General features: G+C 39.3%; 1 protein-coding gene across 3 annotated transcripts; it reads left to right on the forward strand.

Annotated features, from left to right (window-relative positions):
* Positions 1-1,079: 1,079 nt before the first annotated feature.
* Positions 1,080-24,827, forward strand: EEIG2 (EEIG family member 2). 3 transcript variants are annotated; one of them, XM_074546200.1, is made up of 11 exons: positions 1,081-1,664; positions 13,866-13,986; positions 14,605-14,634; positions 15,124-15,240; positions 16,399-16,445; positions 18,783-18,889; positions 19,422-19,517; positions 19,984-20,185; positions 20,267-20,394; positions 20,763-20,832; positions 22,373-24,827. In XM_074546200.1, exons 1-11 carry the CDS (start codon positions 1,516-1,518, stop codon positions 22,413-22,415), a joined length of 1,110 nt encoding a protein of 369 aa, XP_074402301.1. In that variant the 5' UTR covers positions 1,081-1,515; the 3' UTR covers positions 22,416-24,827. The 3 variants fall into 3 exon arrangements, with proteins under 3 accessions (XP_074402302.1, XP_074402301.1, XP_074402303.1); XM_074546202.1 differs by having other exon boundaries at positions 1,083-1,620; XM_074546201.1 differs by lacking the exon at positions 19,422-19,517 and having other exon boundaries at positions 1,080-1,664.
* Positions 24,828-25,015: the final 188 nt, after the last annotated feature.

Raw genomic sequence — 25,015 nt, forward strand, 5'->3', positions numbered from 1 at the left:
AGCAAAGACTTTGAGGCTTGCTTTAGGGCATATCAAAGAAATGTTCTCAAAGGGGAAGCCATAGGTCAAAGCCAAATGCCTAGATATCCTCTCTAAGGTATCTCTTTATTAATTTTACTCCAGTAAAAAGACTTCTTTCAGAGCCAGTTATTTCTTGACATTTAGGAGTTTTGTAGGGAATTCTTTGTTAGGAACACAAAACTGACAATGGTGTCAGAACTACCCTTACAGTTTATTTTTTACTAGAAAATTGTATATAAATTCGTTTTATGTATCTTTTAGGGCAGGAAAAACAGCAGCATTTATTTTCCAGACACGCTATTTATTATGTTTGATTGTGTTTTTTGCTTTTACTCCTTACTGCTACTATTTTTTTTTCTTTTCCCTAGGATTATGCTACAGGACAGTTGGGGACATTCTGACATACTTAGCTGCATATTATTTGTGCTACCTGGATTCATCAGGTATGTATTCTATGAAATTATATTTCTATGTATTTATACTGAATGAGGGGCAGCACTACTTCCAGGAGCTGCAAGACGATTACGGGGTAGATCACACTGCATACGTAGCCTTACAAGTTCTTTTTCTTACCATGTGATTAAGCGCTTGGCTGTGGGAAGATATGCTGTGTGCTCCTTATGCAACGCTGTAAAGAGGAAACTAATCTGCTGATGGAGGCTGCTCGGAGCTTGCTTTATGTTCAGATCTCCTAGAATGGTTTTTTAAGACAAAGCTGTTCCCTAGAGAACATATAGTGGTGTTGGACTATACATTAAACAAGAGAGTCGCGTGTGTGTTGCCGTAATCATCTACGCCAAGAATGTAAACACACATGTGTACACTCTCTTTCTCTACAAGACCGTGAGCATCTGTTGCTTGTAGCAGAAGTGGCGCTGGCTGTAAATTACAGGTTGAACGGCTGTACGCGACCCGTAGGGTTTAAATTATAGCAGACGGAAACCCAATTCAGGGTTGAAACGTCGACGCCTAAACGATGCTTTGTTACGTTACCGCTGTGTAAATGCCGGGCGGTGAGCAGCACGGGAGGTTCCGCTCCTGGGACGCGCCCCTCACCAGGGGTCCCCGGCAGGCGGGGGAGCTGCGGGGCCGGGCCGCGGCCACGTCACTGCTCCGGGCCCCGTGCGGGCCGTGGGGAGCGGCACGCCGAGCTCCCGCTATTGAACAGCCTTGCTCAATCGCCTCCCGGCCCGGGCCAACTTCTTCGGGGAACCGCACGCCGACGTTCGAGCCCCTGGCGGCAGCGCTCGCCAATGGCCCCGGCGGCCGCTGGCGGCAGCGGGCGGAGCGGAGGCGGGCGGGTTTGAAAGGGAGGCGCCGGCTGCCATGTAAGCGCTGGCCGGGAGCGCCGCGGCCGGCAGGGGCTGAGCTGGCAGCGGCCGCCGCTCCGGCCCGTCCCGCCGTGCCGCCCTCGCCCCGGGCATGGGAGCAGAGCGGAGCAGGGTGGCCGGAGCGGAGCTGCCGTGGGGGCGGCCCCCGGGAAGCCCCTAGCCCATGGCCTTCATCATGATGAAGAAGAAGAAGTTCAAGTTCCGCGTGGAGCTGGAACTGGACGAGCTTTCCTCCGTGCCTTTCGTCAACGGCATCCTCTTCTGCAAGGTGCGGCTGCTGGACGGGGGCAGCTTCAGCGGGGAGTCCTCCCGGTAGGTGCCTCCGGGACTCGCCAGCCGGGGCTGCCGGGCTGCCCGTCCCACGCAGGCAGCGCCGGGCGGGCCGCGGCCGCCCCCGTCCGACGGGCTCCGCTGGAGTCCGCGTCCCCCAGAGCAGGGAGAGAGAGCACGGCCCCCGCGCAGCCCCTCCGCCCGCTCCTTGGCTCCCACGGCCAGCCGGGGCTCGGGCGGGCGGACGGGAGCCCGGGGAAAGGAGGGGCGGCTGCCCTGGAGCTCCTGGCGGCTGCGGCCGTGCTGCCCGCCGCTCCCCTCGCCCAAGGGGAAGCTGCTGTGGCACCGGGCAGCCCGGCCGTCTTCTCGTCCCGCCTGCTGTGCCAGCATCAACGGCGGGAGAACACATGTGGTAGCAGGAACTCCTCGTCTGCGTGGCTGCTCGCTGCCGGGAGTCGTAACGCTGTAAAATAAATATTGAGGCTCCTAAACACGGAGTAACAGAGGAGAGGAATCACTGAGTGATGAGGGTTGTCTCTTGTGCCATAACGCTGGAGCTGCTGAGCGGATGGGTAACAGGAGGGAAGAATTTCTTGTCCCCAAGCCTGTAGTCTGAGCTGCCCCTGTGGGTTGTGAGACCTTATTGTTTAATTACTGAGCACTGGCTTGCTGTGTTTTGTTCTGTGGATATTTACATGGAGATCGGAGTTCCATGGAAAAGTCCTCAGTTTTTCCTCTAAGTGCTCAGATCATGTAATACTGACTTTGTTTATGCTCATTTCTGCAGTGCAAGTGCAAGGCAGATGTCCTTTTTTCCTCTTTATTTTCCTTCAATTGTGCCTCAGCAATGAGTAGTCATGGGTTGTGGCAGTGACTCCCTGATCCACGGGTAGCAATGGGTAAATAGAGGGCCAGTGTATTATTTTTTTCCAAGTACCTGGCAGAGGCAGAACCTTGTCAATAGGAAGGGTGTGTGCTGTGGCTGCAGGTCTGGGGAGGAGGAGATTCCCCTCCCATTACACTTGTTCTTGTTGTATCAGTTATTATTTTATTTTAATATTATTACAAAAAGGATTTACTGGAAAAATGTATCATAGAATTATGGCAGAAGACAGCAACAAATCCATGAATATTCAGTTATTGTCTTATTAAAATACTGTTGTTACAGAGCTTTCTAAATTATCTGCTTTTGATTCTATAAATTAAATTAATAAGGGAGAAGGAATAAAATGGAACTTTGGCCTACAACCTCATTATTTAACCATTCCATTATACTAGCATGTATAATTGAAGACAAATCTTTCTTCTGTATGGTTGGAAGTTGCTTGACTCATCAGTGCTCTGATCTCATTTAGTGTCGTTCTTCAACGTTTTTCTTGTGAGCGACTTCATAAGTAATAGATGATGATGATAAGAATCCTGATTCAGGCACTAATGTGCCATTATTGTCCTACTCCAGCCCTTATTGCCTTGAAGTCATTTCCACAGGCTGACATACATCTTCTGGACAGGATGTCTATTTCCAAGGACTTGCTTTCAGCTGAGCAGATGGTTTTGACACGTTGCGGTGATCTTAGTCTTTTTTGCCTTGCCTATTTATGACGCTAAAATTAAATGCTTGAAAGCCTCCATTCATATCTTTCTGAATGGCTCATTAGAGTAAAATGTGTGTGGTAGGATGCAGTGTGTGTAGGGAAACTGATGTAAAAAATGGTGTTGGAACTGAAGCTTAGAAATTCTTCTGTTTTCTTTTTCTGGGGCTTTTAAGCTTTTTTAAGCTAAGGCTTAAAAACTAACAGCAGTGGAACACAGCTGGTATGTCAAGGTCCCTGTGAGTGTAACTCATTCCTGCTGGACTGAGAAGTGTTTGAGTGTGCTGATAGAGAGGTAAAGAATTCTTCTGCAGTGATCCTTCAGTGCCAGTTTAGGGAGTGCCTTTGCTCTTGGCTTAAGAATTAACAGATGAATTTTCAGAGCGGTGATTCAGCAAAGGGCTGAATAAATAAGGAGGAAATTAAGTTTACACCAGAGCGGTAGTATTTCAAAACTTATCAGTTGCAAACTTTCTCATGGCCATAATCTTCCAGTTGCATGCATTTGTTAGTTTCACTGTGAGCTGACAGTTATACAGCTAAAAAGATCACTACTCTAGGGATATAAAAGATACTCAAAGAATTCTATTGTTTAGAAAGTTATAGAGTAACTCATGAAAAAAAAAATTATAATACAGGGTACAACTGATTCTGTTTCCTTAATAGCTTTATTTTTATTACTCACTGAGGTCTAGTAAACTATTAATAATTATTTAGGGAGAAGTTATGAAGTTCTCAAGTTGGTGCCCATACAGACCAAGACCCTGTTGCCTCTTGCCTTAGAAAGTAAAAAAAGTCCAACTAATAGTCTACAAACCACCCTAACATTATTAGCATTTTATTTCCAAGCCTGCTCACAGAGAAGAATGTCATAAAAACCCAGGGCAGCAGTTGCCTTGGAATAGGGACCCATGTGTATGCAGCAAATTGTCATGAAAGCAGTTTCCAAGTGATTGTCTTGTCAGCTCTCTATGGATCATGCTATATGAATGATTAAAGTCATGATCCTGCAAGCTATGTGGTACCTTCATCATCCCTCTGATCACTGAAGTGAGATGGAAAGAAGACTGATAAAAGTTCAAGCTACTGAAAGATAGGGTTTTTTCACTTCTCAGATATTTGCTGAGAAAGAGCTACCTAAGAAATACCCTATGGAGATGTGGGCCATGCCACTGGAGACTTGTCACAGTCCAGTTACTTTTCTGGCTCCCACAGATGTGTGCCTGAAGTGTAGAGAAATTCTGTGACCAGGTGAAACCAGTGTGTATAGTACAGTACACAGTGATCTGGCTGGTGTGTAAATAGAAACCACATCACTTTGCAATTTTGTGATTGCATATACTTTTTTAGAACTCCAATTAGAAAACTTCTGTTGGAAACATCCCTGTGCACATCTGTGAATCCTTACTGCAGGAAAATAAAATTCTGGATTATAACACTAAACATTTAATTACTGGATAAGAATATCAATTTTTAAAGTAATCTTTATCTAAGGACCTTGACCAGCCAAGTGGCAGCAGTGTTTAAACTGGTAAAAATGTTTGAGAGTTTCTGCAAGAGCAGGACCTTGGAATTCTGGCAAGAATGAATGTTATAACTTCTGACTCTAAACCAGGGAAAACCTTGAAGGCTATTGTGGAAAGGGAGAGGCTCAGTGTGGTTGTTTCAGCAAACTACAATCAGCCATACAGTGTAATTCCTGCTCTCTGCTTTTTGGAATTGCTTTCTAGCATGATTTCTGGATCTTTACCATTGTGTTTTAGAATAAAGGATTTTCAGGCAGTGGGCTGTGGATGTATGCAAAGTTAACAAACCTCAATTTCATTTAGGAAACTTTCCTAGCTTAAGCCTGGTTTCCTGTGTGGCAAGGCATCTTTCTACCTTTCCCCGGGCCAATGACATGAGATCTCTCTTTGAAATTGGATACATTAATACAGTACACATGTGCAGATTCCCTAGCTACTGTGTATCTATATACTGCCTGGTCATAAAATAGTGTGCACATAATGGCAAATGCACCATGAAAGAATCACAGAATCACAGAAATTCTAGGTTGGAAGAGACCTTTAAGATCATCGAGTCCAACCCATGTTCAAACACCTCAACTAGATCATGGCACCAAGTGCCACACACAAGATTATTTCAGGGCAGAAATTGCACCTATTAATATTTTGAACAGAAATAAATACTATTTTAAAATACAGACTTGACTAAATTCTAAGCATATTTTTGTGGCCATTCTAATGTAGATATAAATATAGATCAAGTATATGCTTTCTGCAATTGCGCTCATTTTAAAAGGCTGAATCAAAAATTAATAAGTCTCTAGAGCAGATAACTGAGGCTCATAGGCTGTTGCTCAATCAGCAGTAAATGAACAGATGGAATATGAGGAAATCCAAGAAATTGTGGGAATCAGGATCTGATTTCTTGAGGATGTACTTTCAGTGCTCTACTCTTATCAACTGAGGCTATAGGAGCTGTATGCCTGCTAGTTCAATTTTTAGCTTGGTTTCTAGCTGCACCCCACTCAAGAGAAGGACCTGGTTGGTGTGTTCTTCTGACTGCAGCCTTCAGCTTGTCATATTCTCCTTCCTTTCAGATCTGACTTCTGACAATTTAAACTGCTGATGTTTCTATCCTCTTTCTTTTCCACAACAACATTCTAAAATAAGAAGCTAATTATGATTACTATATGTGACAGACAGAGATTCAAGGTGGCCAAGAGCTATAAGCTTTTCATCAAATAATTTTATTTTTGAACTGATTTCAGAAATGCAGTATTTTTTTATGTACCCTCTTGAGTCCTGAGGGGAAGTCTTGAGAGATCATGCATTAATATATTCCTATTCCTAACTGGTACAGGCTAGAGCATGTAATTGTTTGCTGTAGAAATTGACTTCTTATCTGCCAGATAAGTACTTCTTACTTCTAGTGATGCATGGCCACTTCCTTCTCAACTGTCTAAAACCACATCTATTTTTTTGTGACGCCAGCAAGTAGGTTTTCTGCCTCACTGGATTCTTCAAGTTGTCTTTTTACCATTCTTTTCTTGATTGCTGCTATTGGATTTGAAAGAGAGAAACTCTCCTGATAGTAACACAGCTTAACTAACTCTGTTTTTAAATTACAGTACTTGTTAGAAAAACATACCTGTCACATGGAATCAGTGTCCCTATCACTCTAATCTTCCTGCCTGATGTATGAATCCTGCTGACAGTCTTCAGAGCTGGATAATGCTACTTCTAATAGCTTTTTCGGCTGTAACTGGATTTGCAGCTGGAGAACTTGAAACAAAATAAGTTTTCAAGTACCGTGAGGAGTACTGGCAGTGGGATAAAAGTCCTACCTTGCAGTTTTATAGTTTCTTTTTTCAGACTCTCAAATGTCCACTCAATGTTTCCTCAGTTTTGAAGAGATAGTTGGTTAAGCAGCTTTCAGACACTTTCCTCTGTAGGGAGGAAAAGGTGAGAAGGAGAACTTCTCTACACAAAGTACAACTTTTCAACATGTAGTTTGTTGGTACTTCTCCTTTCATTAATAGTTACAGTAAAATGTGTTTAGTGAACTGATTAAAAAAAACATGGTTGAAAAAAACCGAAGAATCAGAGGAGTAAAGAAGATAATATTAGTTTTGAAGGGGTTTATCTTTGGGATAGAGGAAAATTAAATATTTGTATGGTCTGCTGTTTGCATGGGGTGTAACTGGTTATTGCAGATATAAAAAGAGCTCAGCCTTGGGAGACTTCCCTAGCTGTAATTGTAAGAACTGGTAAGAGATGTATCAACAGCTAACTTGTCACAAAAAATGTTTGAGAAGAGATGTATGATAGACATCTGTCGAAGAGGGAGAGACACTGGGAAAAGCTTTCATGCTTAAGGTGCCTGCCTTACACAGAACTGGCACTTGGATTTAGAAGAGCTGGTGTTGCTTTGCTGGCTTTTTTCCCCTGACATCAGCACAGTACATGAAGTACAGTTATTTTTCTGCCACAAATTTGCCATTTGCAAGTACCATAGCACCTGATTGCCTTCATGTTTTAAGGACTATTTCTGTTCACAGAATAATTTAGGGTGAAGGATAATACCAGAGATCACACAGTCCAGCTGCCTGCTGAAAGCCGGACTAATTTCAGTTGGATCAGGAAGCTCAGAGCTTTGTCCTGTCAGCTTTAGAAAATCTACAGTAACGGAGATGCCAGTCCTTGCAGTTCACTTTTACTGTGAACATTTTTCTCTTATTTTACTGGAACTTACCTTGGTTTTCCCTATTTTCCTTTCTCTGTTCCTTACTAAGTAATGTTTGGCTCCACCTCCTAACTTAGTAGAGATGGCTGTAGACGGCAATTAGATCTTCCTTCACCTCATCATCAGATTGTAAAAATCCCATGTTTCCAAATTCTCCTGCATCAGAGAAGAATTCATCTCTGACTCTGGACCCTCATCTCACACCCTTGGACTTGCTTCAGTTCATCAGCCTTCTGCCACGAAGGCCCTAAAACCAAGCCCACTGCTGCAGATACAGTCTCAGATGTTCAATTTCCTCTGACTTGCTGACTACAGTCTTCTAATGCAGTTTACCCTTCACAGTGCTAATTCCCCTCTAGGTCTCTGCGTTTGCCTGTACCCAGCAGTTTTTCATCCACAATCAATTTATACATATTTTATAAGAAGTTGTTGACATGAAATGCTGCTAGTTAAAAATGTAACCGGTTTTATTATGACTAAAAACATGTGGAATAGAAAATGATTACTTTGTTCAAATTTTGCACTTACTAACAGCAAATTAACTGGGGAGCTCTGCACTGTAAACAAGTGGAGCTCTTCCTGCAGAGCCAGCTGTTTGCTTAGTCCTGAAATTTGTGAACCATTGAATCTCTGTTTGTAAATGACTTGTTTTGTTCAGTTTTGTAGCAATGCTTAGGAAAAAATGTTTTTGTTGGAGAAAATGCATCATCTTATATGCCTCAGGCATGGGGGAAACAGAATATTAAAGGAAAAGTAAAATAAATTTATTTCTGAATGGAGAAATATATCAAAGCTTTACATACCATATTGCTACAGCATGTATTTTGGAGCTCATGCTCTCAGCACTCCAGCTGATGCACTTTTCTATATGAGGCCTAAATTTAGCATTTTGGTTATTGGATAACAATTTTAAATGTAGCTTAGTACTGCTCCAGGACACTGTTGCAGAGGTACCTGTATATTTCCCTCAGCTATGACGCTGCACAAATTTTACGTACAAGTAGATTTTGGGTAGGAGGAGTGCAAGAAGTTATTTGACTCTTGCAAAAGCCCTCTGTGTTAATGTATAGTATAACTGAGAACTCTATATCCAACAATACCTTCCTAATGCTAAAGATAGCCTAGGAAAGGTTGAATCTTCCAGTACCTGAACCTGAACTCATTGATAGTGTGGCTGCACTGTTAGATTGTAGGTTAATGCCTTAATTCCTGTCTGCAAGGTGACACTGGCCTTTGTTAGGTGTTCCAGCTTTCTGCAGAAGATGTTAGATATATCAAAAAGTATATATATAAAATATCTATATGAATGGGATATTGCTCCCATTTTAGAAGTCTATTTTCTACACTAAAAGTAACCCCAGGCTGTTAAATACTGTATTTTTATCAGAAGGACAGAGCTACCTGTATTAAGTTTAATCAGAGAGGGATCGATCAAAGGAAGCTTTAGGTGACAGAAGTCCATTTGCACAGCCACAAATGAATGCAGTCAGCAAAGGCAGGGGAGAGTGGAGAGCCTAAAATAATACTGAGCTCCAGCTATTCCCAGTCCTGTCACAGGAACCATCAGCCCATCAACGCCCATCTGCACAAGCCCAGGGACACACAGGCAGGTAGGGAACTGAAATTATGGGCTTGCACAAGGGGACACCCTCTCTGGGCCCCTCCCAGTGCTGTCCCAGGAGACCCTTAGCCCCATTGTCCAGGCAGGAAACCCATCATGTTGAACTAAAACTAAAGCATGTTTTGGACTGAGGGGGTTGCTCTCTATGAGACACATCATGGGATGCAAGGCAAGAGGCTTATCATGGGACAATTTGGGGAGGAACTAAAGGTGGAGGAAGGGATGAGTTTGAGGAGGAACAAGTGTGGGGAGAAATAGGGAGTTAAGGGGATAAAGGGCCAGTTGGATGTAGTTTGCTGGTTGGTATGTTTGTCTAATCTGTTTCTAATTAGTAATGTCTGCTGTATCTTTCTGATGAAGAACATTGTGACCCTTTCCTGGGGAAGGGCTCTCTGTTCGATGTGCACTGTGGGGCAAGGAACGTCTCAGTGCCAGCAACTGGAGTCAAGAGTGTCACAGGGCTGCCAGCAGCAGGAGAGGCCACAGTGAGCACACTCATGCCATGGGAGTGGGACTGTGGCTCACGGGCCCTGTGTGTCCATTGTGCCAGCAGCTACCCAGGGAGTGTGGCCAGAGCACTTGGGGTGCCAGCACCTGGAGAGCCCAGATGGGTCACAGCAAACGCCAGCCACGGGGGTGGGACCAGCCATTAGAGATCCCTGTGCCTGCACCTGGAGCAGAGGCTCTGGGGGCTGGAGTTGGACTGTGGGATAGCCTGGGAGCCATGCACAGGTCTCAGTCTATGTATGTGTCTAGCAGAGCTCTGTGCTGCTCAGCCCTAGCGGTGCCAGAGCGGGCCGGCTGTGCGTGCCCCCGGGCCGGCTGTGCGTGCTGGCAGCGGCGCTTCCCGGGAACACCTCCTCAGCCTCATTTCCCTCAGGCCATCCTATCAGTAGGAGAGATTTTCTTCTAAAATTAACAAGCAAAATTTAGGTGATTCTCTCATCAAATTACAGGCTTTAAAAGATAGTAATAATATTGTCATTTACCTCATGTAGCGAAAAAGCTGGTTTTTCACAGTATTTACAGCAAGTAGATAACTCATGTTCTGTTCACATGCTGTAAGATGCATTAGCAAACACCACTTTCTTTGACACAAATAAGTGTACTGACCCAGCTGAATCCAAAAGTAGTTCTGGAAGTATTTTCATGCGAACAGACTGAATGGCATCTTAAAACAATGATCCCAATTTATTGTTTCTTTGGTGACCAATAAATCTAAAATAATTGCACTACAAACACAAGCAGTTTAACATAATCATCCCCATATGGCTAAAGATCCTAATAGGCTGTTAAATAAATCAAATTTTCTGATTAATGGAACACAGTCTTTTGGTAAATGTCCACAAGGAGTTTTGGCTTCTTTATTTCAGAGCCTCTCATGCTAAAGCTTTTCCATTTACCAAGAAGGGATTTTCCCCAGGACACTGAAGATCCCTAAAAGTGACTTATTTTTGTATTTGTAGCTATTTACTGGAATCAGCCATTACTCATAGATTTTATCCATGTAGAAATGAACAAACAATCTGATAAACACGTTAAAAAGTAGTCCATCACCTGTGGCACTTTAGGATGAGGAGGTGACTAGAGTAGGACTTGTTGTCTATTATTTGAGTTTACTTTTTTTCTTTATTATGTATCAGAAGAAAAATTCAGTACTTTTATTCAACATTTTAAAAGGCAATTGTGTTCAGTATACAAAACATCTACAAATAAGGACCTGACTACAGCTTAAATCTTGCATTTGAAATTGAGTCAATGTGAAATTGTTCCTCTAAAGAAAAAACAGTGATGGTAACACACTATAGTTTGGAGTCATTTTATCCTACAGTATCTGTTTATTGAACTTATTCTTGGTTATGTACTACTAACAGCATTTATTCAGTTATTCAAAGCACTACAGCCTAGTATGTATTCCATACATACTAGTTTGGAGTCATTTTATCCTACAGTATCTGTTTATTGAACTTATTCTTGGTTATGTACTACTAACAGCATTTATTCAGTTATTCAAAGCACTACAGCCTAGTATGTATTCCAGTGCATCCTGGTAACTAAGATACGTTTTGATTAAGAAAACAACTGGTTTTGCTTTGCATGTGGTGAAGTGACGGGGAGGTTTGTAGGAAACTGACTCAGAACGGAAAGCTCTCCCCAGCCAGCGTGCTGCAGCACAGCAAGAGCTGCCAGAAGTTATCTGGGTTCATTTCCATAGCAGCCCATCAATACAGCTGTTTATTTTCTAAAGGCCTGGCACTTAACTAAGAATCTTATAAACTTAGATGTTACTGTTGAAGTTAAATGTTCTGATTATTTGACCTTTTTTCAGCACAATGGGAATAGCTAGATGGTACTCCTCTATACAAAAAAATTTCCTGAATTAAAATACATTAATTTTTTCTTTTATATAGTGGAATTAGAAGAACTGTTTAATGGTAATAGGGGCAGTAGGTTGGGTTTTGATGGGGGTTTCTTTGTTTAGTTTTTTGTTTGTTTTGTTTTTTTTTTAAATTGTGTACAAATTTTTCAAATATCTTTTGATTTATATGCCAGTGAAAGAATCTAATTATACCTTTTTTCTGACATCCTTATGAGAAGGAAGCAGGATTACTGGTTTTGATTTTATTTTTAGAAAAATGAGACCATCAGTATCCATAACTGAATCCTTTTTACTGCCACTTCTGCTTCTTCTTTGCAAATCCTGATCTGTGATATGAGTGGACTGAGTCTATCACAGGCAGACTGGTTTTGTCCTATATTCCTTACTTGAACCATTATACCCATATAGTAGTATTGATATGTTGAAATAAATTCAAAATCCTTAAAGGTTTTAAGGATACTTACATTTCTCAAGCAGATGTTACTTATATTTCTCTTGCATTTACAAGCAAAAATATGTTCAATGTTCACTGCATTATCTTTTGCTACAATGTGAGTGATGTCCAGAACACCAGGAATATGCAGCTGCTTTGACTTTGCTGCAGAGACAGGAGGCTGTTCTGAGAAGCAGAAACAACTTGAACCGTTATACTGAGTAGTACAAAGATTTTGGAACATTGCTTCAACTTTGAGTTTACAAAAACACTTTTTCAGTGGAAAAAAGTATCATTATTACTACTTGGAAATGTTACAGAAGCAAAAACACTCCAAGAACTTAGTGAAATGATGAGTAGCAGCAAAAGTGATGCTGTTATTGGTAGAGCCAGTGGTGTCCTGGGTGACAAGGAAAGGGTGGGAAGGATGATGATGACTGCTGTCCTACTTCTGCAACAAACAGATGTAATGAGAAAGGATTTTCTGACCTTTATGGATGACAAGTGAACTCTTTCAATTTAGTGGCAGTGTTTCATATGTGTCACAAATGGTAGCAGTTGTTATCCCTTTTAAGGGTGAATTTTACATGATGTCTTCTTGTCTGAGCCTGTTTCAATAGAGATGTGACTATTTGGAATTTGCCTTTTTTGAATTCTGGTTCTTTTGTATATTTAAATAACTCACATGACAGCAGGATGGGATTCATTTTTTCCCACAATGCAGGAAAGCTTGCAATGTAAAACATCCCAGATAAAGAGTAGATCATGGTGTTTACAGAGCATGTTCCTTCCAGGTCACATGCTTGAATGTGACTCAGTGTTGTATCATCAGAATCTGTTAGTCTGTTGTGGTCATTACACTGACTCATTTTAGGCTGGCTGATTTATTCCCACCTTAGGAAGTCACAGTGCCTGTGAGCCCTGGAGCTGGCAGTCTCACCAGCACAGCAAAGAGAGCTTTTGTGAGCACCGTGCAGTTCTTCATTTTTCTATACACGTGATGAACTCTGGCTCCAGCTTCTGCAGAACCATAGGATTCTATCTGCTAAAGACATCAAACTGATTCTTCAATAATAAGCTGCTGGCAGAAGTTAGTGTAAAACAGGAATTTATGTATTAGGAAAATGGAAGAGGAAAAAGGAGACATAGGTTTATATGTGAGGATGGTACTTCAGTGGTTAGACTGATAGAAGAAATTATCAGGTTTTTTTTTTTCTTTTAAGATACAGGGGTTTTCTAGTTGTCCTCCCTGTGCCTTTTCATTTTGGAGTCTTTTCTTGGTCAGAATTACCCAAACAGAATGTGTTCTGTCTGAGCTTTATAAAATGACATTCATAACTGAAAGCATCCTTCATCCTGCCAATACTGTCAGATTGTTATCCTCCTGTGAGAAACAGATCCCTTCAGATGTGTCAGCTTATTTTGCTCTCAAATGGCAAGCTCACATTATGTAACTGCAATTCTCATTTGCCCCAAGTGCATTTCTTTTTCTCTGGTTATTGCACATAATCTCCTTTCTACTCTTCCAGGCCTCAAATTTATGTAGTTTTGCTTGTATGACGCTCCTTTTCTCTGAACTGAAAAACTACTTGTCAAAGATGCTGTCTTCAGCACATTGCAAAGCTCAGCAGCTTGGGAGACAGTGTCTGGGAGCTGATGTTCAGGAAGACTTCACACTCCTGAGGCAAACTGCAGAAATTACACTCTCATTCATTTGAAAAAACACATTGCTGTTGAACTCTTCTGGAGGTCTAATACTGTGTTCAAGGCCTGAAACAGTTATTAGTCATGCAACAGTTAAGTGCAGAATGGGGGATTATTGTTATTATTCGCACCCTGGACCAGAATTTGCATGAAGTGGCCACTCTGCAAGGAGTGGAACCAGTGTTTGTTCTTGAGCTGTGTTATTGCAGTGTGTGGTTCTGAGTGCATGTGCAGCTAACAGTGAGCATATGCTCTCTGCTTGCAGGGAGGTAGTGCAGGCAAACTGTGTCCGCTGGAAGAAAAAGTTCTTCTTCATGTGTAAGATCAGTGCCAGTGCCGCAACAGGGATCCTGGATACCTGCACTTGCAGGGTGTCTGTGCGGAAGGTAAGCAGCTCTCTTCCCCCTCCTCTCCTCTTTCCTTGCTCGTTCTTCCTTGGTTTTGTTTTCATTTTTGAATGTCTGATAAACTTCATAAAGCAAATTTTAGCTGCAATCACACCAGGTATGCCTTTAGTCAAAATTTTGTAGCAATCTTATTACTTCCTTTACTTTGGCTAATTTATGGGGGGTTTATGTTTATATGAAGAAAACCCTTTTTCCAGCAGGGCAGCAAAGGAATTTCCCTTCAGTGTTTATAAAGTTAACTCTTGATTGATATTTCCAGCTAGCAGCAGTAAGCTTAGAAGAACTGAACTGTGCTAAGTACCAGAATTTTGCATGCAGTATGTCCTACCTTTGGTGCCAGACCTTGTAAGAGCCCAATGCCAGCTGGCATCAGGCATTTGCTATTCCTCTCTCCAAGACAACAGTGTCTTGCTGGCCTGCTCCAAAGGCATTATGAATATTAAGGTCTAAATGACAACAGCATAGTCTAGCAAATGTGTGAGGAGATACTTCAAAATTAACACCTGCGTTTCTAAAAAAAAAAACGAAGAAAAATCCTGAGTCAGTATATTTAATGGCTTAATGGTATATCTTTTTTCTTTTTTTTTTTTCTTCTAGGAATTAAAAGGAGGAAAGGCATATGCAAAGGTAAATTGAGATGTAGCTAATTTTGCCTACAGATAAGCTTTTCTTTCTTGCCATTTTATGCCCTTTTACAGTAATTCCAGAATAGGACTTAATACCCATGACTTCATAATGTACATTATAGTGACACAGTGCTGTTGGAACTTCCAATCAGTGTGTTTAATAAGTCTGTAACAATGTTATACCACCAAAACTTTTTTTTCTTTCAGGCTGGTATGCAGAAAGGGTTAGTAAAAGTAAACATTTACATTAAATGATAAAGAAAACTCTCCTTATTCTTATTCTCTCTTGGCACTCTAAAATTTTTAACTGAAAATATAACTATGCTGAATTTTTTCTGGGTTTGTTTTCTGCTTTTTGTCTCAGTCCATTCCCTTAAATGGGCATTCTAATATTTGAATGAAACTGCTATTGAGTGGTACTTAATGTGTAATTAGCAAGTACCTTCATTTAGCCAAATGCATACTACTAATTGTCATTTTCTCTTAACAGCTCGGATTTGCAGATCTAAATCTAGCAGAATTTGCTGGATCGGGAAATACCACTCGTCGCTGTTTATTGGAAGGTTATGATACCAAAAATACAAGACAAGACAACTCCATTCTCAAAGTAATTTCTTTCCTTTATCATACTTAAAGTAATAAAGCAGAGAACAAGTGCTATTATTAAGCACTTAATGAAATTTAAAACTTATTTCCGGAACCTCTTTCTGGAAGGAAAGCTATTTGAAGTAAAACTGAAAGTGTTGTTTAGAGACAATCATTAAAATCCATGCAATCAAAAATATAATTTGCCCTATCTTGAAATGGAGCTGGATAGCTGTAAAAGAAAAGCTTTTAAAAGGTTTTCCTAGTCTAAGGGGAGCTGAAAAATGAACAAGTTAATGTATGGTATCCTCAAGACTGGGCAACCCTCTGTGCATCTTTCTGAGAGTGAATCTATTAATTGGCTTATATATGTACAAGCCACCTCCAATACCTGGGATGAGTCCTGGGATTTTCCTGTTTTCTATTTGATAGTAATCATGCTAACAGTTGGGGAGAATTCTTGCAAGACACCCACTCTGATATCCTCTTCCCTTAGTCCAGGGAGTTAAAAAAACTGAATAAGCTCCGTAAACCTAAAAATAATTACATATTAAAATTACTTGATTGTTTCAAGTCATTTTAATTTTCTTTTTCCTACTGGGACACCGGGATAAATTTTCCACATTATTCAGTATATGGTCTGTGCATGGATTTTCTGATCTGACAGTCCCAGACTGTCCAGAACACTTGTAATGGATGGCTTTGGCCTGCCTAACGAGCCTTCAATGCACTGTGTCCTATGGCTTATTTACCCTGTGTGCTTCTGCTGTCTCTGATGTTAGCACAACCCGTACTGAGAGCCAGCAGTTTGCTGAACACCCTCAGCAAAGAACAAACTTCAGCACCCACTGCTCTGAACAATGTTCTGTTTGATCATTCAGGTTTTAGGTTTCTTGGCTTTGTTTCTCCTTTGAAGCCATCTTAATTATTAATCATTCTGAGATTCTCCTTGATATATGTTTCTTTTTCAGAATCTTTTATGTGTAACTATGTTACTTTAAATGGTATTTTGTGTTGTTTGTATGCCTAAGAAAAATGATGTTGTTTTATGCATGTGTGATCATGGCATTTTATTTTCATTAAATATAACATTTGTGGCAAATATAACTTATTTACATGACCACCTATGTGTCACAAACAATTTTTTTCTTATGATGGATTTTGTTTTCTTAATATGTAGGTTTTGATCAACATGCAGCTGATGTCTGGAGACCCATGCTTTAAAACGTAAGTTTGCAAAAAATCCCTGTGGGATGTTTTAATCATGCATTCCATGTTGAGAATTACACTTCTAATTTCTGTTTTTACATCTCTCCAATCTGGCAACAGTATTTTTTTAAAAATCCACAAAAATATTGTATGGTAGCTGAATATTGACTAACAGTAAAATTGCTAGTAGAAGTGTCATAGTTCTTGCTGTTAGGAACTTGGTATCAAACACAGAATACTCACCTGTACATCTGTAATGTAAAAAAAACCCACTTCAGGGAAACTGTTCCTGCAGCAACCTTATATAAATATACTTGGTATGGGGTGATCTGACTAATACTTGTGTCTGGAAAATGTGCTGCTATACGTTTTATTCAAAAGTCTCAGATGACTTTGAAATATTCATTTGCAGAAAAACCCCCAACAAACAACAAAAACGTGATGTGACTCAGTACAAGAGAAAGCACTTACAGATATTTACTTAGCAAAGACATTCTGCAGCTTGGTAAAAGATGCAATAGGTAACTTCTGAGGGGCAGGTAGCCAGGAGAATTCACTGCTATACATTGAGGACCTTTTGGCCTCATTGTCCTTACTCTGTAGTTAAGGAAGTGTAATAGTTGTGCTGTGGTTTTGTACCAGTCTGGCTTAGGTGATTTTCCACAGCACTCTTCAATGTCCCCTTACACCACTAAATGTCCTTTCTCTTCTCTTCTACTAACCTTTAATGAGAAGAATAGAACACTGAACCAACTGTAGAATCCCATCTTGTGCTTACTGAATAAATAGCAAGAGGGTATTATCTGAATTTGTCTGATTGGCAAAACTTTTCTGTACCCCAAGTTACTGAGCACCCCTTTACTTCAGAACAACTTTAGCAGATTTACTTTAGAGTCAGCCCTACTAACAAATACATCACTGATAAACAATTCCTCAAAGGCAACTAATCATTAGTCTTGAATACTAACAAAGCAGTGTATTTGTTTTTTACTGCCTAGTACTGAAGGAGTTGAAATTAATACCTAAATAGCTTTCTGGGTTCCTGGGAAAAAAATCTCTTACTCAAATTATTCAGACTTGGCATTTTCTTCCAAACTGGTGATATAACCATTTCCTGGAACATAAACTTTCAACACAAACAGAACAAACAACTTATCTAATCCAGATGTCCTTTGTAGAAGGAAAAATAAACCTTAAAACAGTTTCATAATCTGGCATCAAACTACATATTTTATGAAGAAGCCTAGAAGGCTTGGTGTTTGATCTGGGATGGCATCCCTGAAACCATTCAGTTCTTGCTTTCAAATGTATGTTATGCAGTTAAGTCACACAGGCACTGTATTTCTGGAAGTGCTTTTTCCTTTCTCTCTTTACTTTCAAACATAACCTAAGAGGGACTATGATACTCTACATGAAGACAGTGACTAATTTATTGACTATATCAAATCTAAAAATGTCAACAAATACCCATTTGTATGCAGACCAACAGTCTGTTCCCAATGTAAAAATAACAAAGCATTAAAAAATCCTGTAGGGAACACCTTGAAATGTATTTTGGTTGTATTTGCTTGCAAGAGATTGCTTGTACTTTGTAATTTTCTAATTAGTTTCTTCTGCACTAGCAAAACACAAACTAAGAGGTTTATTAATTTAAATAAGATCTCTCTTTGGGTCTTGGTATTAACTCAAACAAAAACTTGAGCTTTATTATAAGCTTTTAATATTGAAGTAAAATTTAAACTACATCATACATGATGCTTTTTGAATTTGCAGAAGGTAAAATTTAGATTGCAATATATGGAGATGGTGCCATAGGCCCTTTTATTAGGAGTTGGGAGGGTTATCAGCCCAGAATAATTTCCTGCTCTATGACAGGGATGAGACAATGCCAGGATTGTGTCACAACACAGAAGCCAACTGTTGTGCACATTGTGTATTTTTAAAACTTACCACCTTCTCATGTATTCCTTCAAGTACTGAATTACATATATTCTTAGTGTGTAAACTGTCCTGTGATTCATACACTTAAAAAAATAAGAAACAATTTCAAATTAAAGACAAATCACTCCACCAATCATCAGAAAAGGAAAAGCCTTTCCCAGGATCCCCAGAAGCCTGAGGGCTGAGCAGATTGATTCTGTAAAATGTCCTTAAGCTCAATAGCAAAAGCTTCCTTTTTTTTTTTCATTTTCCTTAATGGGGGACTAGACAGCATGTTTCCAGAAAATAACTGGTCTGTTAACCTGATGCACAGTATGAATGATACCAACATATTCGAAAGGAAAACTATGTGCTGATTATTTTGGAGGGATTACAGCAGAAGTACAGCAAATCTTAACCACCTTTTTCTTATAGGCCTCCTTCTACAGCAACATCTATAGCAATTGCTGGAGAATCAGAGTCTTTGCATGAAGACAGGAAAGGTGGAGAAAACTTAAAAGTAGCACATCTGGGTATAGCAGGTATAAAATAATGCTCTTAATTTTTCAATGCTTTTACAACTGGTCTCATAGTTTCAAGATGCTCAAAAGACTTCAAATCTGCAAGGGTTGCTGACAGTTGGCCTGCAAAGGAACGTTCTTACATGGTTTGTGAGTTTCTGCTTCAAACACAGCTGAAGTTTTTCAGCAGGTTAGCTTTTCAGACAGAAAACATCTGGCCCAACGTTCTGCTATGATACTGGAGAGAGAATGATCATCTCTTTAATATTGACACTAGGCAAATCTACAACTACATTTCACACAAGTCTGTCTAACCCAATAGTCCTCTCTGTTTTGCTCAGATACATATTATGATCTTTATTTTTACAAGAATGTATATTCATTAACATCCATGGCATTTTTGCAGCACCTGAATCTCCAAAAGGTTTGTAGAAAATCAGTGTCAAATCTCTAACCCCTCTGGGAAATGTGACTTTTGAATCTAATCAAGATTACTGTGAAAGTAGCAATACAGTTGGCTTTAGGAACACTGTGTGACTTGCCCATGTTGCAGATGTCTCATCCAAGAGTGCCTCAGTCCCAGATGAACTTGGTGCATGTGGACATTCCAGAACATCAAGCTATGCAAGTCAGCAATCAAAGCTGTCAGGTAGCTGTTCACAATTTTGTTATGAGTTGTTGGGGATTATTTTTCTAGAAGTTTCAGGTATGGCAATGATAACATGTTTTCCCTCTTAAAATTTACTGGATTCACTGGATTATCTCTTCAGATGCAAGACAGCTTTTTGCCTTTGTTCCCTCCAATTAATATATCTGGATGAGATTTTTACCTCTTCCATGAGAAAAAAAATGGAGCCTTAGATCTAAAAGCTTAAGGAGACTATATTTGTCATTCTAATTGTTCTGATATAAAACAGGAATTACTTAGAACACAAAGAAAATGGCAGGTGCTAGAATACAAAATCTGAAGTCAGTTTCTAGTTGATGTATGCACATACATTCATAGGGCTTTTGAAGATCCCTTTATACAAAGATAAAACACAAATTCTGCTTTCAGGATGGACCTGGCCTGTCAAAAACATACCTAACCCATCTCTCCTGCATTTTCCCAACAGGATACAGCACATGTCACTCTAGGTCATCCAGTCTGTCTGAACTCTGCCACAGGAGAAACACCTCAGTGGGGAGTACCTCAGTGGGAAGTACCTCAACAGGAACTGGAAGTATTCTGGAGCCATGTGAAGAGACTGAGCCAAAAGTAGCTGAAGCTGATAATGATACATCCACTGAAGATGCACCACCAGAAAAACAATGCAGGTACACTGCATTGTTTCTGAAGGCCTTATCTAGTAAATTACTTTATCACATCTAAGAGCCTAAATATGTTTATTTTTGCAGACATCCTGTAAAGCAAGACTCTGTGGAGTCACAGCTGAAGAGGGTTGATGCTACCAGAGTTGATGCTGATGATATAGTTGAAAAAATACTCCAGAGTCAAGACTTCAGTTTAGACTCAAGTGCAGAAGGTATGGAGATAAATAAGGAAGCTTACAGAAAATTTATGTACATTACAGGCCTCAGGAAAACCCACTCTCTTCACAGTCCCTGTTTGTATTCATAAGGACTGTGCTACATTTTCTACTCTATCTTACCTACCAGAAATTGAAAATACTCTTACATGACTCAGGGAGCTTTCCCACTTAAAGCCTAAAAGAACAGGTGCAAATCTGTGACAAAGGTACTTCCTCCAACCTACACCATGAAGTTGCTTCTTCATTACCTAAGTATTTGCATCTGAAAGTGTCAGCTGCAAAACGGGTAGATTTAAAATTACTTGGATTTAGCTAGGACAGCATTAAAGAAAGCTAACCTATTTTAATCATTTGTCTTTTAGAAGAAGGTTTAAGATTATTTGTGGGCCCTGGTGGAAGCACTTCTTTTGGAAGCCACCATCTACCTAACAGGTATGCAGCCTGAACAACTAATCCATAGGCAATACTAAATAAAAATGCATCTTATACAGCAATTGCTCTGTATCTACATTCTTGACCTTTGTATCTTTCTACCATGTCTGTATCATTTAAAAGCACCAAAAGCTAGACTGTCAGTTTTTAAAATAGGACATATAGATTAGTTCCAAAACAGAACTGATGTCAATGTTCAATAAGAATTGTAACTTTCAGTTTCTGAAGAGTCTCAGTTCCAAGGTTTTCAGAAACAAGCAATGTTTCAGTATGGATGCAGGAAGCAGACACCAGTTTCAAAGGGGAGCTCTACAGTCTGATTACGTTACTCTGGAGTGGGAAGAAGATTTTAAGTGTTTTACACATCTGCCTTTACAGAATCAAACTGGAACATCTTCCTAATAACCACCCTCATTTTCTTCAGTTTAGTTTTTCCCACAAATCCTGTTTCTTTTTGTTACATTACTTGTTTCAATGGCTTGTTCATCTTTCAACTATTTGCAGCCCTGAACTCTTTTGATAATCTGCTTCAGGCTATCTTATAGTTTAGAACCAGAGACTTTTTTCTTCTCTAAACCTTCTTCAGTCCTGATATATGACTTGACCTGAATGTGTTAATCTTCAGATGAAAAACCATGAAAACCAGGCAAGAATATGTTCTAATACTGTGTTTCTGCAGTCCAGTGTAACTCAACAGCTATAGCTGAAATCAGAACAGCCTCAGTATTTCAGCAATTACTATGGACTTGGGTATAAAGGCAGTTGATAATATATTAAAAGGCATAAAATAATTGCCTTTTATACATGCATGTAGTACTAATGGTTAAATTAATTGGCTCATCTGCAAACTGGGCACACCAATACCTGTGTAGGACCACATGAAAGGGTACAGAACACACTCCTGTAGCACACAGAGATCTGTCCTAATGGAGCTGCCAGAAGAGTCCAGGCACAATACTGTACCAAGGCAGAGCTTGCCCTATGAATTTTTTACATAGTACTGCAATTTGCTGTGGAAACCACCCACTATGAGCTGTCATGTGGGAAGTGAGGGAGTTTTGTTTACAATTCAGAGTGAACAAAAAACTGAAGATGTTTTTCTTGTATCTTAATGTAAGATGACAATAATTTTTTGAGTTTTTTAGACACATTGACCTGTTTATGTATAAATGTATATAAAGAGTATTAGCTGCATATGATACAGCTATGGGGATAGATACCCTAAACGTGATGTTTAAAAAATTCTAGTGAAGTTCAACAGTAACTTCTTGTTCAGTAACATTACTCTTTGTTCATTTTGACTGTAGTACAACAAAATCTCTTTAGTGCATTAAAGAGTAGGTGACTCCATGGCATGGTAATAATGACAAATGTTTTCTACCCTTCTCATTTAGCTGGTTTGGTATTTGCTGTTTGTTTGGTTTTGTTGGTTTTTCTTGGGAGGAATGGCATGTTTAATCAATACACTTGCTGATATGTGATACTTGCTATTTAGCTTCCATTTAAATGAACACTGAACTAACTTGTTTCAAACTTTCAGAGGAGGATCTGGAGCATACGAGCAGGTGGTGATAAAACGCTAAGCTGGAATGTCAAATGAGGAAAACTTGGAGCTCTGGTTTTGATACTTCTGGTATTGTTTGCTCTGCTGCAAGAGCTGAGAAAGACTAAATGAACTCAATGTGATCTTTTTCTGAAAAGCAGTGGAATTCCTCTTGCTCATAGAGCATCATCTTCTGTGGTATGAAGGCAATGTTCAGCTATGTGTACCTTGTGAGAGCACTTGGACCCTTTTTGTAAGCTCTGTCTGATGTTGGTGGAATTACTTAATTTCTGTGAAACATCTGTGGAAGCATGTCCCATTTCAATATAAGAGATCACTTGCAGTGATGGACTTTGTTTTTAAAGAAATTTTGAAAATTGGTCTTAAAAGAACCTGAAAAAAGTCATTTACTGAATTTGATTCTACATGCCATTTTAGTTTTACAGAAGCTAATTACTCCTATCAAGTCAGTTTTTATCAGGTCAAAGTTATGGCCTCCAAAAAACAGGCCAGCTATGTTTTAACATAACCAAAACTTTCTCTTAAGAGTACTGAGCACAACTTCATTGTAAGGTTCAACAGAAGAGGTGAATGTCACGTGCATTTAAAACAAACCCCCAAAACTAAATCGATTTAAACCAGCCTCTAATCAGTTGTATTTACTCTAAATTAAGGCCACAGGTTTAAATGCATCAAATGTGACTTTTTTTGTTCAAGTGATGAAAAAGGTGGGATTCCACACCAAAACACTAAGACACAATAGTATTTTATTAAGAAAGCTGCCTTGATTGTTAAATCTGGAGTCCAGCAGCTGCTCCTACAGAAACTCACTTTGATAATGCATGAGATCCAATGGGACGGTACTGTTTACAAACCTAGTCAGTAGTTTACTACCACTTAATTTTTTTAATTGTAGTTTAATCCTTCACAGTCAGTGCTTTGCTTGTGTTTTGAATGTGCCTTGTGGGATTGGGGGTGTACAGGGAGGCTAGACCATTTATTAAGGAACTTAAGCTTTAAAACTAAGTAAACATCTGTATATGCTATTATTGATATAACTTGTTAAGAGAAGCACTTTATTGCAGACATACTCTGCACACTGAAAAAGTCTTGGTGTGCAACAGCTTTGTTGAACATTTCTTTTGCTATCTGTCCACTGTTACATTAGGTCAATGTACTGTATTTAAATTTGCACAAGTAGTGATTTGCCTGACAGGCAAGAAAGCGCTCTTTAAATTTTCATTTGGAATATGAAAGAATCCTTTTTTAAAGGGATGTGTTGGGTAACAAATAGGTGTAATTAACTGTAAACTGCAAATTACTTAATTTTTTTTTAAATTTAGTGGTACTGTTTATCAGTTAAGGTCTGGAATAAGTAAAAATAGTGTCGTCACTTTTGAAAGCTCAGAATGCTTCAGGTTTTGCTCAGAGTGATGTTTGACACCTTTTTATTGATGTAAAAGTAGGCCATATTTAATAGGTTAAATTAGCAAACTTTGTATTCCAGAAATCCATAGTAGAATTATTGAACTTTTATTTGTATTTTTAATGAAATTTCAGCCTTCAAAGCCAGAATGCTGTTATTGAAAATGATGAATATGAGCTATTTCTCAGTTTTGGTACTTGCATACTTTTATTTCTACTGTTAATTATAACCTCTTTAGAGTGTCTAATTAGACAAAAGAATTAATACAAAGATTCTATTTTAGCTGCTCTTAATAGAAGTGTGGTATTATCAGTTTCTGTTCTCCACAGGAATTTTAAACAGAAACTACTCAACTGCTGGTATACAACTCTCAGAACATTACAGTCTCCTTTCCTGTTATATAACCAATTCATACCAAAAAATCCCATTGCAAGCAAAAGATGCCAGAAATTTGAATACATTCTTTGCTTTCAGTACTCATTGACACTGCTATACTTCTTGACAAATCCATTAAAACTAGTAGTAGTTAAATGGTAGTTTACTTACATTTACTAGGAAAACTACATGTAGTTTGAAGAAAACAGACTTTTAAAAAACAGTCTACAGCTGCTTATGTAATTCCCAAGGGAATTTCCATAGCATTTAATGTTAAACAACACAGCTGATGGTCATAGATTAGATAATTTGTTTACTAGAAACAGTATTGTCTTGCCTGAGCAGATTTAAGTAATAAGGAAATTGACATAGAAATTCAGCTTTTCATAAAACTGTATCTTAGTAATTTATTCTTCTGACTTGACTTACAACTCTTCATGAAGTGATAATCTCATTGTGCATCATGTAAGTGGAACATAACCTTCACATCTAGGTGCTGTATTTTCTTTTTTGTAAACTATGTTATATGAATACTGGAGATTTCCATGTTGCAAACTGTTTGGGATGTATTGGTGGATTATGTTTTTTAACTGTATTTGAATACAAATCTCTCGGACATTCAATAAACTCATGTCTTCAGCTTGGAATCTATTCCTAAAGAATTGTCTCTTTTTCTTCAATGCAAAAAATTACAAACTTAACTGGAAGTTTGAGTCCATTTCAGTTTCTCTTCCAGTTAAGGATTTCTTTTTAAAATGCTTTGCTTTTTTCTGCTTCTGTGTTATCACAAAGTGACATCTATATTATCAGGAAAATGTGGCATTTGGATCCCATTCTTT

The sequence above is a fragment of the Zonotrichia albicollis genome, chromosome 8 (genome assembly GCF_047830755.1).
Source record: "Zonotrichia albicollis isolate bZonAlb1 chromosome 8, bZonAlb1.hap1, whole genome shotgun sequence".
NCBI classification, from domain to species: domain Eukaryota; kingdom Metazoa; phylum Chordata; class Aves; order Passeriformes; family Passerellidae; genus Zonotrichia; species Zonotrichia albicollis.

What these genes read in the sequence shown, in the direction of transcription:
- EEIG2 (XM_074546200.1), top strand. Translation starts at nt 1,516, where the DNA reads ATGGCCTTCATCATGATGAAGAAGAAGAAGTTCAAGTTCCGCGTGGAG. An exon ending in AGCACATCTGGGTATAGCAG is followed by an intron (nt 18,890 to 19,421) that starts GTATAAAATAAT and finishes CCCATGTTGCAG; the next exon opens with ATGTCTCATCCAAGAGTGCC. An exon ending in CCACCAGAAAAACAATGCAG is followed by an intron (nt 20,186 to 20,266) that starts GTACACTGCATT and finishes TTATTTTTGCAG; the next exon opens with ACATCCTGTAAAGCAAGACT.